General features: G+C 50.4%; 1 protein-coding gene across 2 annotated transcripts in view; it reads right to left on the bottom strand.

Annotated features, from left to right (window-relative positions):
* Positions 1 to 7,858, bottom strand: part of LSS (lanosterol synthase) — a 36,065-nt gene extending 28,207 nt beyond the window's left edge. For both annotated transcript variants that reach the window (XR_001828089.2, XM_017538496.2), the window contains exons 1-5: positions 7,796 to 7,858; positions 7,501 to 7,666; positions 6,510 to 6,648; positions 3,668 to 3,776; positions 1,454 to 1,575 (exon numbers count right to left, since the gene is read on the bottom strand). Coding sequence is in view for 1 of the 2 variants with exons in the window: in XM_017538496.2 (XP_017393985.1) it covers positions 1,454 to 1,575; positions 3,668 to 3,776; positions 6,510 to 6,648; positions 7,501 to 7,666; positions 7,796 to 7,809 (550 nt within the window). In the remaining variant the exon portion in view is untranslated. The remainder of the gene's footprint in view (positions 1 to 1,453; positions 1,576 to 3,667; positions 3,777 to 6,509; positions 6,649 to 7,500; positions 7,667 to 7,795) is intronic.
* Between the last annotated feature and the right edge of the window lie 5,407 nt (positions 7,859 to 13,265).

The following is a 13,265-nucleotide window of genomic DNA, read 5'->3' as shown; positions in this document are numbered from 1 at the left end:
CACACTCGGCCTCGCACTCGGAGCCAAGCCTCAGCTGCCCCAGTCTGTCATCTCCACTTGGCAGACTGGTGCTGTACAGGAACAATGACAAGCCCCAGACTCCAGAGCAGCTCCGGCACACTGGCCCCATATGCCAGAGCCACTTTCAGCAGCACTCAGTTCCGGCATAGCCACACTGTCTAAACACACTTCTGAGGAGTCCCTGCTCCAAACCCCAAAGGGTATGCAAAAGTTAGTTAACACCCACAAAGCTACTAAAGTGCAGCCTAAACACATTCCTCCGCCAGGCAGGTGCCAGGACTGTGGTGGGGAACCAGTCAGCAGCCTTGGGAACACAGCATCAATGACACCAAAGGCTGACAGTGAACTGATGACAATAGTGACAAGCTCATGAAGGAAGGAGGCAGGATCTCATGGGAATGCATCACAGGACACTCCACCTGGCATGGTAGTTCAGGATGAGGCCCTCAAAGAAGAAACACTGAAACTGTGAGCCACCGGGGCAGGAGTGGAAGGTAAGAGGCTTCAGGTTAAGGAGGCAGTGCATGGTGAGCCCTGGTGTAGTAAGGACCTTTGAGGAGCTGACAGGTCACCCCTGTGCATGGAGCAGAGAGCAGGGCAGGCAGGATGGGCTACGGAAGGTCTGTGAAAGGCAGGGGGCAAAAACCAGGCTCTGCAGAGTCACAACATGAGCTAGACTTTCTTGGAGCAGCAGGACCCATGGATTCCCTTGGCTGAAATCACCCTTAGGGCTGACAGGCAAGAGGAGAGGTAGCCAGGCTGGGCTTGGTGAGGTCAACGGCCAGCTTGAAAGGTGCAAGCTCCAGGGCTGCTCTTGCCTGCAGCCAGGCTGCCCCCAGAAGGTGGCTTCCTGTGTTCTTCCTCAAGCAACAAATTAATGTGTTTCGTTTAGGTCTTGGTCAATTGAGGAAACAAATAATTACCTGGTTGTCTTAATTTGCTTTGTTTATTTATTTATTTATTTATTTTTTAGAGACATGGTCTCACTCTGCCACCCAGGCTGGAGTGCGGTGGTACAATCAGCTCACTGCAACCCAGAACTCCCGGGCTCAAGTGATCGTCCTGCCTTATTAGCCTCCAAGTAGCTGGGACTACAGGTGCATACCATCACACCTGGCTAATATTTTATTGTTTTTGTAAACACAGGGTCTCACTATGTTGCCCGGGCTGGCCTCAAACTCCAAGGCTCACTTCAGTCTCCCAAAGTGCTGGAATTACAGGCGTGAGCCACTGTGCCTGGCTCTTAATTTGCTTTTTAAGAAATTATGCATCTGTTAAACAGTTTCTGCCTATTTCTGCTTTGACAAATTCCCTGTTGATGTGTTTTGCCCACTGTTTCATCTGAAGGTGCACCTTTCTATATCTCGTTTGTGAGAGCTCATTATAGAGCTGATGTGAACCCTTGACCCAGCACATGCTGCACGGGGCATACCTTTCTTGTGAAGAAGGTTCCGGGCTCGTACCACGTCAGGATCCTCAGGTCCAACACCCAGAATTCTGAGACAAACATAGTTGAGTGCAGTCCCAAACACGGTGGACTTATCCTCAATGTGCCTACGGGAGCAGAGCATAGGTGAGAAACCAGTATCTATCCTTACTTCTAAGAAATAAAGCAAAACTTTCTGGAGTTTCCTCAGAAAACCAAGAATGCTAAAATCCCTTACTCTGACATACCATGCCAACAGAGGAGACACCTGAGCAGCTACTCTCCAGCAGGAGTTCATGCACGTCCAATGACACCCGAGCCCCTGCTCCATCCAACTGACCTGCCTGCTCTACACCTTCCCGAGGGCAGTCCACATTGGGCTACAGCTCTGCTCCCAAAGTGTGTGCCACACTGCAGGACAGCTGTCCAGCCCTGCCTCCACCTGCTGCCAGCCCAGAATCTATGGGGGGAAGCCCTGCAAGAGCCGAGGCAAGAGTCTGAGGCCTCAGTCTGTTTTCATATAAATATTGAATTAGAAAAGAATTAGAAATATAGTTACATAATTATTCCTACATGTAATTATTATATAATCACATAACTATTTACATGTAATCATAAATACATACATATATACAATCCTATCATCTTCAATTTTACTAGTAAGTCTCAGGTCATGAAGTAGTTCTTCTCTACAGGTGTGAAGACAAGAAACAGTGAAAATAAAGACACAAGACACAGAGATAGAGAAAAGAGTTTGAGCCCAAGGGTCCACTGCCAACCAGATCTTGGAGACCAGCAGTGGCCTGCAGGGCGTGGACACTCTGACTTATTACTGAGTACAAAGCAGGGAGCAGGGTAGAAAGGCTGAGGCAATGGTGGTCAGTGACAGGTCAGGTAAGTCACAGGTCTTGGAGACAGGGGCTCAGATTTTCAAGAAGCCAAGGCAAGGGGAAAACCTAATGCGTCAGCACTTTTTTCACACTTGTCAAGAATACCAAGGACATTAAAATTTGTTACTATTACTAATTCTTATCTTTTGAGAAAGAGACGAACCACGTGCTGAAGCAGAATGTGAAAGTAGACGTGGAACATGACCACTGAAGCACAGCATCACATAGAGACAGTTAAGTCCCCGGATGTCTGCAGGCCTCTCTGACAGCCGCCAGGCCTACCACAAGAGCTTGGAAGAGCAGAGTTTTCTCCTAACTCCCCTGAGGAAGGAGACATCTGGGCCATCTTGGACGTCTCCTTCCCTAGCTGGCTAAACAGCGGGCACTTTCACAGCGCTGGCGCTGCCGCACAGCCAAGGCGCCCTCTAATAGCCCTTATGCGGGCATGACACAGGGCTTAGAGTATCTTGCCTTAGGGTCACCTCTTTCCCAATGCCACTTCAGTTCCACACTTCTTTACCTGAGGCTTATAGTAAAATTAAAGATTATACGATTGGCCGGGCGCGGTGGCTCAAGCCTGTAATCCCAGCACTTTGGGAGGCCGAGGCGGGTGGATCACGAGGTCAAGAGATTGAGACCATCCTGGTCAATATGGTGAAACCCCATCTCTACTAAAAAAATACAAAAAATTAGCTGGGCATGGTGGCACGTGCCTGTAATCCCAGCTACTAAGGAGGCTGAGGCAGGAGAATTGCCTGAACCTGGGAGACGGAGGTTGTGGTGAGCTGAGATCGCGCCATTGCATTCCAGCCTGGGTAACAAGAGTGAAACTCCGTCTCAAAAAAAAAAAAAAAAAAAAAGATTATATGATTGCATATACGTATATTTATTATTACATGTGAAAAGCTATAGGATTATTTATGATCATATATAGGAATAACTATGTAACTATATCTCTAATTCTTTTCTAATTCAATATTTATATGAAAGTAGACTGTGGCCTCAGACCATTGCCTTGGCTTTTGCGGGGTTTCCCCCGCACAAGAGTCAAGGGCAATTTTCTTCTACTCAGTGATAAGAGACTGACAGTTTCCATATGTGGGTCTCAAGAGTGTCCTAACAGCCACAAAACCCATTTAACACGAGGTGTGAAGCCAAGGCCCCACCTGCACAGCCTCAGCCCACTCCCCTCCTGCTAGGCTCTCCCCAACCCACCCCAGGCCCACAGCTGCCATCCTCCTACCCCCCGGCAGCTGCCTGGAAACTCAAGCATCTCCCACATGAGAACACACACGTGCGTGTGCAGTGACACTGGGGCAGGCACACTCACAGGCCCCAGCCGCCGTCGGGTAGCTGCACTGACCGCAGGTACCGCACAATCTCTTCTCTGTATCCGGCTGGCAGAGGGATGCGTGCCACGTGGCAAGTGATCAGGAGGCCTGTGTGACAGGAGAGATGTTCCTCGCTTTGGGGAGGTGGTCATCACTGCTAAGACCAGGCCCCTTTCCTCCTAAGCACCCCACTCCAACAGGGAGCTACCTACTTCCCACAAAAACACCCCTGGAAAGGCCATTCCTCCCAGGCCAACAGGGACTTTGGGAACAGGGCCAGAGAAGACGTCAGCCACGGCACAGGCAATGCTCCCTGACTAGGGCCTGCAGAGCCCACTCAGCCACGCATGGATCGCATGACCCTCTGGGTCAGAGAAACACCAAACACTGCACAGCACCTCAGGAAGGCCTCCCCCAAGTGCCCTGAAGGTCCAAAAGGAACCAGCATTTTAGATCAGTGGACCCTCCATGAGTGGAGACTGTTGGTCTTGCTTTAATATCTGCTGGGAAAAAAATACAAAATTGGTCACCCTTGGATGGGGTAATACCTACTTGCTTATTCATATTTTTCTGCTTCATAAATTTTTTTATAAGCATATGCTGCTTTGCAAATGTCAGGGGGAAGGGAGTGACAACAATAATTATCCACTAAGAACCTCTGTCCCCAGTCTGGTCATCTCAGGCACGGTGCTTACAAGGCACCCTCCACCTCCACTCCCCATGCTTGGTTCCATCAGCCATGCGCCCCCAGAGCCTGGCACGGGGCAGGTCTCAGGGCAGATCCCAGCCACATGTGCCATGGAATGAATGCCTGACTCTGGTTTAGAGCATCAGAAGCCCTAGTGGACAAACCATACAGACATGCCCTAGAAGGAGAGATGGACTGAGAAACACTGCACAGGTTTACATAAAATGAGCTATCCCAAAACATGCTTATCTCTTCCAACAGTTATAATGCTGTTAGGACAGGGAAATGTGCAGACAGGAGCACAGCCAGTCTGCAGAGCCAGCAACTTCCTGATTTTAAAGGCAAGGAAATGGAGGCACAGCCAGTAAATGGTGGGGCTAGGTCAGACCCCTATCAGTGCTCACCACAGTGCTGCCCAGTGCCACAGAGGCACACTTGACAGGAGCTGTCTACATAGGATCATTTTCCAAAGTCCAGAAAGAAGGAAGAAAAGGCCCAACTCACAGCCAGCCCACAAGAAGGGTCCCAGCAAGCTAAGCCCAGAGCCAAAGCAGCAAGAACAAAACAACACAGTAACCCCACTGACCAAACACCACAGCGTGCCTGACACTGTGCACATAACCAAACCTGATTCCAATCCTGTCACAGATGAGGCTACCGAGGCAAAGTGAGGCTGACTCATCTCCTGACCAACTCTATGTTATTGTCTTACCATGAAAGTAAAAAGGAAGAAAAGACCCAACTCACAGCCAGCTCACAAGAAGGGTCCCAGCAAGCTAAGCCCAGAGCCAAAGCAGCAAGAACAAAACAACACAGTAACCCCACTGACCAAACACCACAGCGTGCCTGACACTGTGCACATAACAAAACCTGATTCCAATCCTGTCACAGATGAGGCTACTGAGGCAAAGTGAGGCTGACTCATCTCCAGACCAACTCTATGTCATTGTCTTACCATGAACCCCGGGAACCGTCTCAACAGGCCCTGATGGGGCCAAGGGAAGAAAGAGCACCTCAACTTCCCCTAATGACAGGCCCTCAAATCCCAGGACAGAAAAACTCAATGCTGTACAGTACAGGTGGCAGCAGGGCTGGGAGTCAAAGCAGAGAAGGAATCCCAGTGCTCGCCCTGCTAGTCTGGTGGCCCGGAATAAATATGCCTCGGCTTCCTAATGGATCCCATTATGCTTATTTAAGGACTAAAAGAAGAGCAGGCCTTGAGGAGGGCTTGGACTGCAGTAAACACCATGGAACCATTTTTAACATTAAAGGCCAACTCCTCCCAAACTAACACATAAGCCTGATGCAACTTCATTCAAAGTCCCAACAGGTTTTATTCTGGGACAGAATCAGGATAAAGGCAATTTGGATGAGTTAAATGGATAGACACAGCTAAGAGATGTTTTAAAAAGAAAGGCAACAAAGGTATATAAGGACTTTAAATCGACTACAAAGTTATAACTAACAGCATAGTAAAAGAAAACAACATATCACTAAGAGTTATCACCAAAAAGAAACCCTATTTATGTAGGAATTCACATCAGTGAAACAATGTTATTACAAGTCACTAGGGAAAAGGTCCTATTGCATAGGGGATTTCCCATTTTACAAGGCTGAGGATTTCTGTGAAGAAACACTCCTAGGATGCAAGATAGTCTCGTGTAGCCAAACCAGTTCAGCACCCAGGCAATCCAATTGCTATCCTCCTCCTACTCACTGGCCTGAACCTGAAGCTCCCCTGCATGCGCTCCCCTGCAATAGCTCAGGATAAGTTCACCGCAGTTATCAGCTTCCCGCCCACCACTGTGCCCACCTACAGCCCCTTGGCATAGGCTGGGCCTTCCACCTGGAATGCCCATCCCACTCTGTGCGTAGACTTCAAAGTCCACCTTCCTCCTCCCTCAAGGCAACAGACCCCTAGAGAACCACTTGCTTCCCTCATCAGAGGGCCTGTCATCCTACATTGCCAAGGCTAACTGATCCCCCAGCACGGATAGCAGGTCGACTTTGACACAGGGCAGAGTTTGCTAGTCCTTTCCTATGCAAGCTCCTGGATTTTCACCTCTTCATCAAAACCCTAGACCAGGCTGGGCTAGGATCCCAAGGATTACCCAGGGAGGCCATACCCTCAGGCTGGGGCAGCACACTCCTACCTGGCAGGAGGAAAAGTGGACCACCGTAATCACCCGTCCAGTGCCCATCCTCAGCCTGCAGCCCCATGTAAAATGTCATCCCGTTCAGAGCGCCCTCGCAGGCGGTGTGGGCTTTTGGCAAGTCCTTAAAGTAATTCTTCTGTAAAGAGACCAAAAAAAAAAAAAGAGAGAGATCCAGCAAGCTGAGGGTCTTGTTGCCCGGCCAGAGGCACCCTCCTCACACACAGCCCAAGTCAAAATAGTGAATCTAAATTACTGTAAAAGTTTCAGCTGTTTCCATCAAAAGTATGAAACTCTTTGATGAGAGTATCACACCTCAGCAAAGTAAAAGGACAGTTCCACATTTTCATTGCTTTACTTTCCAGTCACAGATTCTTCACAACTTCTCCAAGATGTCTTGCATAAACCAGGCACCAAAGGGTGGGGCGGGGCACGGATGCCCCCCGGGTCCTGGACTCGGGCCTCTCAGAAAGGGCCCAAAGGATGGCACAGCCTTTCCCACGGTGGCCAGGGCTTGGCGGAGACCCTGTTTACACTGCAGACTCCGACCAGCCAAATCACGTACAATGCACACAACTAAGACACTAGGTCCAAAAACTTTTTGTGCATAAAAACAAAGTTACGGCCGGGTGCGGTGGCTCACGCCTGTAATCCAAACACTTTGGAGGCCAAGGCGGGCGGATCACCTGAGGTCGGGAGTTCAAGACCAACCTGACCAACATGGTGAAACCCCGTCTTAAAAAAAAAAAAAAAGTTACAACTGTGTGTGTAAGTCAGAAATTATCTCGAAATAAGATGCTAAAAAATAAAACAAAATCAGCAGCGTCCTGTGCGTGTCCTGGAGACGAAGGGGCTGAGGCGCAGGGGCCGCGGACGCAGTTCCCCGGGGCGCTCGCACCACCCGCCCTCCCGAGGGAAACCTCCTCGCGGCTCCGCGCTCAGCGCCCCGCGGGGTCCCAGCGCTCGCGGACGCTCCGCGGAAGCCACTTACGGTGTCCAGCCCCAGGGCGTGGGCTTCCAGGCCGGTCTGCTCGCGGCCGGCGCGCTCGTCCTGCAGGTAGGTCCACGTCTGCCGGCCCGTCTCGCAGCTGAGCCGCCAGCGCCCGAGGTCAGTGGCTGGCTCGGTCTTGTAGGGGCCCCCACGGCGCCTCAGACACCTGCGTGCCACGGGCCGTCAGCGACCCCGGCCCCGCCCCCCCGGCCGCCGGCCCGCTGCCCGCGGCGCGCTCTCCTCAGCACCCAGGACCACCCCGCATTCGCCAGGGGCCCGGGGCGAGGGGACTCACGTGCCGTCCGTCATCGCCTCGGCAGAGCTCCAAGCCGCAAGCCGCCCGCCGCCCGCTCCCTGACTGGCCGCCCGCTCCCTGACTGGCCGCCCGCTCCCTGACTGGCCGCCCGCTCCCTGACTGGCCGCCCGCTCCCTGACTGGCCGCCCAGCCCCGCCTCCCTCACGCGTACTGCGCAGGCGCCGGCCTCGGCCGACGCGCAGGCCCAGGTGGGCCGATGTCCGCGCAACCAATCAGAGCACCGGGAGCGTGCGCCCGGGGTGTCCCGGGCCATCACAGTGGCTGAGCGCGCGGCGCCCCACGCGGAGTGGGGCGGGGCCTGAGGGGCAGGGCTGGTGGGTGAGGCGTGGGGGCGGGGCCGGTGTGGGACCGGCGGGAGGCGGCGGGGGGAGGTGAGTGGGGCCTGGTTGGCGGGAACTGAGGGGCAGGGCTGGTGGGTGGGGCGTGGGGGCGGGGCCGGTGGTGGGACTGGCGTGGGGCGGGGCCTCGCACGCGCCCGCAGGAGGCTGGCGTCCCGGAGCTTAGCGCGGCGCGCGGCGCTCTGAGGTGAGGGGCTCTCCGAGGGTCCGGTCGGGAGGGTCCCGCCGGAGGTCAGAAGGAAGGACGATGTGGGGAGCGAGGCTCGAGCGAGGGACGGTGCGAAGGTCAGGTGGCGGGGAATCGCTCTTGCGCTGCAGGATTTGCCGGGACGCCAGGGCGAGGGGTGGGGGTGGGGGCGGGAGGCCGCCCTGAGGTGAGGTGGGCGCGGGCAGGAAGCGCCAGGGCGAGGCCAGCGGGAGGGCGCGGAGGAGCGGAGGAGCGGAGGGCGCCGCCGGGCGTCCCTGGGAGGCTGAGACCGGCGCAGCCTTCGCCCGGCGCGGGGTGTTCGTCGTGGTGAGGCCGAAGCCCCCAGGCCTGGCGGACCACAGGGGCCAGAAGCCCTGGAGCCCCGGGCGGGGAAGGGCCAGGGCCAAGCGCGGGAGAGTTCACGGGGTCGCTGGAGTTCGGGGGACCCCAGGAGAAACTGAAGGTGAAAACATTAGCAGCAGAAGGAGGTGACCGAGCTTGGAAGGGACAGCCGGGCGCGGCAGGGCAGGGGGCGCCTGACTGCTGGAAACATGGCTGACGCCTGGAGGCTGCAGCCGTGGTCCCTAAGTCGGGCCCAGGACCCACAGAAGACCCCAGCACGTCTTCATCTGCCCCGTAGAATCCCCAACATCCAGTTACTACTGCTCCAGCCTAATGAGCGTTTCTGCACCCACCTCTGAATTCCTACCCGAAAGTTGAAGGGAGAGTGGACAAAAGAAAAACCACCCAGAGGCACCTTCCCCCAGTGGACTAGCGGGGTTTTACACAATCGAGGATACTCAACTCTTCCTATCCCAGTTCAGAAACAAATGAAAAAGACACAGCAATAAGATGGGTGGGTATCAGAATATCAACCTCGCCGCAAGTAAAAGCTAGTTTGAAGGACAGAGCTTAAATCTGCAAGCAAGAGCGCAAGCTACGAAATCTCCCCTGAATCAGAAAAACATCCCCTAGCCTCTGCCTCATCAAGCTCTACACAATTGAGGGCCGACTAGAAGACACCTCGGCCCCCCGCCCCAGTCAAGCCACAGACCCCAGAAAGAATACCCAGAGGAGCCTGAGCACACTCTGTTCTCTGAAATTCAACCAATTGAGTCACTCCACTTCTCTGGAAGCAGAAAGAGACTGGAAGTTTTTCTACAGGTAAATCCCTCCATGTAGAAACATGAAGAGTAGAAATAAGGGGCTTCAGCCTGCATGGAATCTCAGACTCTGAATCTGGCAAAGCTAGGAAAGGGAAGAGGTTTCAATTGGAAAAGAGTTTTAGTTTTGATATTTTAGTGGACTGGACTTTTTTATGAGCAAAATAACCCACATTTTTAATATTTAAAAGAAAAAACTGTAAAATACATCTGAGAATTGACACAGGTAAGCTTCTAGGGGCAGTCACGAGAAAAAACAATGTTTCTCTCCGCTTACATACTGCCACATCCAGCTTGTTTATTGAGCCAGATTCTAAGGTTCTGAGGATTTTGGTCTGAACAATTGGGATATGGTGGTGGTCATTTACTAAAATAGAGAAGGTGTCTTTTACTTATTTAGAGAGAGGATCTCAGCCTGTCACCCAGGTAGGGATGCAGTGGCACAATCATTAGCTCACTGCAGCCTCAAACTCCAGGGCTTAAGTGATCCTCTGGGCTCAGCCTCCTGAACAGCTAGGACTACAGGCCTGTGCCACCACACCTGGCTAATTTTTAAGTTTGTTAGAGACATGGGTCTTACTACATTGTCCAGGATGGTCTCAAACTCCTGGCTGCAAGCAGTCCTCCCACTTTAGCCTTCCAAAGTGTTGGGATTATAGGCATGAGCCACCACATCTGGCCTAAAATAGGGAAAGTTTGATTGGAAAGTTTAGCTTAAGTGGGGACAAGTTATACTAGAGATGCTTATTAGATATTCAAGTGAAATACTGAGTAGGCTGGCATTCAGGAGAGAAGATAATGCTAGAGGCAGGAATTTGGGAGTCATCTGCTTTCAGGTAGTGTTTGAAATCATGAGATTGGACAAGATCAACTAGGAAATGCACATACAAAAAAGAGAATTCCAGCAGGAGCCCTGGGTCACCAACCTTTTGCAGTATAGAGGAGTGGCCACAGAGAGAAGGAAAACCAGAAGAATATGCAGTCATAAAATAAGTGAAGATATGGTGATCTTTGCTGAGGCTTTGAAGGGATTGCAAAATGAAGACTGAATGTATTATTGGATGTAACAAAGCAATGTACTGGTGACTGACAAGAGCTGTCTCAGGAGACATGGGGAGAAAACTCTAATGGCAGAGTTTTAAAAGAAATTTTCAGTTAAACATGGCAGAATGAGCATAGGCATTAACTTCTTCCTGCCCCTACTCACTTAAGTAAGTAATAAAAGACATAAAAATCCACAAAGAATGAGAGAAGAGACACCAGTAAGCAAGTGAAGTCAACAAAATTACAGAGGCAGGGAATGGATGAAGAAGTTATAACTGACTTAGCCAGACAAAGTTGAAACTTAACATTTGTGGGTGAAGTCAAGAAGAAAGAGACCAGTCCTGCCAGCGAACACCAGGAAGGTGTAGAAATTGGAGTAACTGGTGGAAAATTTTTGTAAGGAACAATGTGACCATAGATTCCCCTCTCCTACTTGGGTGGAGGAAGCCTGCAGTTGAATCAGAGTAGGTGTGACCTCAGGCATGAGGCATAGCTGAGGGCTACTGAAAGCAGAGGGATTGAGTAAAAGTCTACACATGTGTGTCTAGGCTCACTTCTCCCACTCAGCCAGATAACATGAGATAGGAGTGGAAGGATTCCTCTGGAGCAGCTGGTCCACAAGAAACATCCTGCAAACACTGGCAACTATGACCCAGTAGCAAAACAGAAACCTATTAGCGGTCAGGCTGTGTACCCATTGACACAGTTTCCAGCAAGCTCCTTAGAGCCCATCATCAGCATGAGCCAGACATTTGAGGAAAACAGTGCAACATTACCTCCAGCCATTCAAGTGATCAGCTGGTCCAGTCAAGCCTTCAGATGACTAACCTCAGGCCAATACCTGACTGCAGTTGCCTGAGAGATCCCAAGAGAAAGCTGCCCAGCTGAATCCTCCACAAATTTAAGCTACTATATTTGGGATAATTTGTTCAATGGCAGTAAAAACTAGAAAAAAGGACTACAAAGTACCACAATAAATTGGGCAGGGGTTGGTGAGGGTGTGGGGAGGCAACATATCCAGTAATGTCGTTGAGAAATTTGAGACCACCAGGAATAGAGGTAATCTCAAGGATTTCTGGCAACAAAAAAGCAAAAACACAAGGGAATGATTTCCAATCTAAAATTCTATTCCCATTCAAATGATGAATTGAACATAAGTCAAAAAAAAAGAAAACCCATTTCTTTACTCTCACAACATGCTTTTGACACCAGATGTAAAGGATTTCTTTCCACCAGCAAGCAAGCAATCAGTTCTACAGCAGACACCAGCTGGGTATCTGCTTCAATCCTGCACCATGTATCTGGAGATAGTGGCAGATCACACAAGTTGAGGACTTCGTCCCACAAGGCCCATATCCAGTGTCAGTCACAAGCCCCGGGTTGTTTTACCTGTCCTTCTGAGTTCCCGTGACCCCTTCCTTGGCTTTAATTTGCTAAAGCAGTTCACAGAACTCAGGGAAACACATGTTTATTACAGAGGATAAAGGCTACAAATAAACAGCCAGATGAAAAGATACACAGGGTGAAGTCGAAGGGGCCCAAGAGCAGGAGCTTCTGTCTGCAAGGAGTTGGGGTGTGCCATTCTCCCGCCATGTGGACATGTTCTTGTCCACCTTTCTGGAAGTCCCCACACATCTGACTATCCACAAGCTCTCTGAACTCTGTCCTTTTGGGTTTTTAGGAGGCTTCATCACATAGTCATGATGGATTACATCATTGGCCATTGGTGATCAATGTCACTTTCAGTCCCTCTCCCCCAACCTCGGAGAGTTTGAGGGGGTAGGCTGAAAGTTCCAACTCCTCTATGTCATGCTCTGGTCTTTCAGATGACCAATCCCTATCCTGAAACTACATAGGTGCTGCCAGCCATCAGTCAGTCATCTTACTAGCATATAAAAAGACATTTTGGAGATTCCAAGGATTTTAGGAGTTGCATATCAGAAAGCAGAGGCAAAGACCAAATATATATTTGATAATAGTACAGTAGAAATAAAGACATTTTAGATATTCAAGCTCAGAAGGCTACTAAAGGACAGGCTTTATCAAGAGAAAACCAAGGAAGAGGAAAATATTATCCAGAATCCAGGAAATGTCCAAGCTATGGCAGGAAGACAGGGTTCCCAGAGGATCAATTCTAAGAGAAAGTGGAGCATACTGCCTGATGCACATGACTTTGTTGGGAAGAGCTTTACACTTAGGGAAGTGACTTTTGGGTGAAGTAGTGACAGGAGCATAGATAACCAAGAAAATGAAAAATTCACTTATTAACTCTAGGAAAAATCAACAATTATACCTAAAGGAAATGTAATCAATCATAAACTAATAAAGGGCTCATCAGGAAATGGTAAACAGTTATACTAAACTGTGAATGCAGATTTCAGCCAATATTATATTAAACTCTTTAGGGAGACTAATAGAGGAAATGTGGGTGTCGAGGGTGGGGGTGATTACATGTTGCAGAAAAGACAATTAAGAGAAGCTAACTCCTTCCATTGTAGGAAGTCAACCATCTCTAAAGTCAAGATTAAGAAATAGCATTATTTAAGTTTATATATGAAGTTGATCACTGAAGATCCCTGAGTTGAGTAATGTGTGTTTGGGGAAGCAGGGATTGGATGGTGGATTTGGTGGAGTGGAGGAGGTTCTCTTCTTAGTGCTATTGTTTTTTCAGTGAAATAAGGACATGATCTAAATGCTGGTGGTTTGAAGAGAATGAG

This window comes from Cebus imitator, unplaced genomic scaffold (assembly GCF_001604975.1).
Source record: "Cebus imitator isolate Cc_AM_T3 unplaced genomic scaffold, Cebus_imitator-1.0 Scaffold112, whole genome shotgun sequence".
In the NCBI taxonomy this organism is placed as follows: Eukaryota; Metazoa; Chordata; class Mammalia; order Primates; family Cebidae; genus Cebus; species Cebus imitator.
This window is presented reverse-complemented; position numbering and strand designations above follow the sequence as displayed.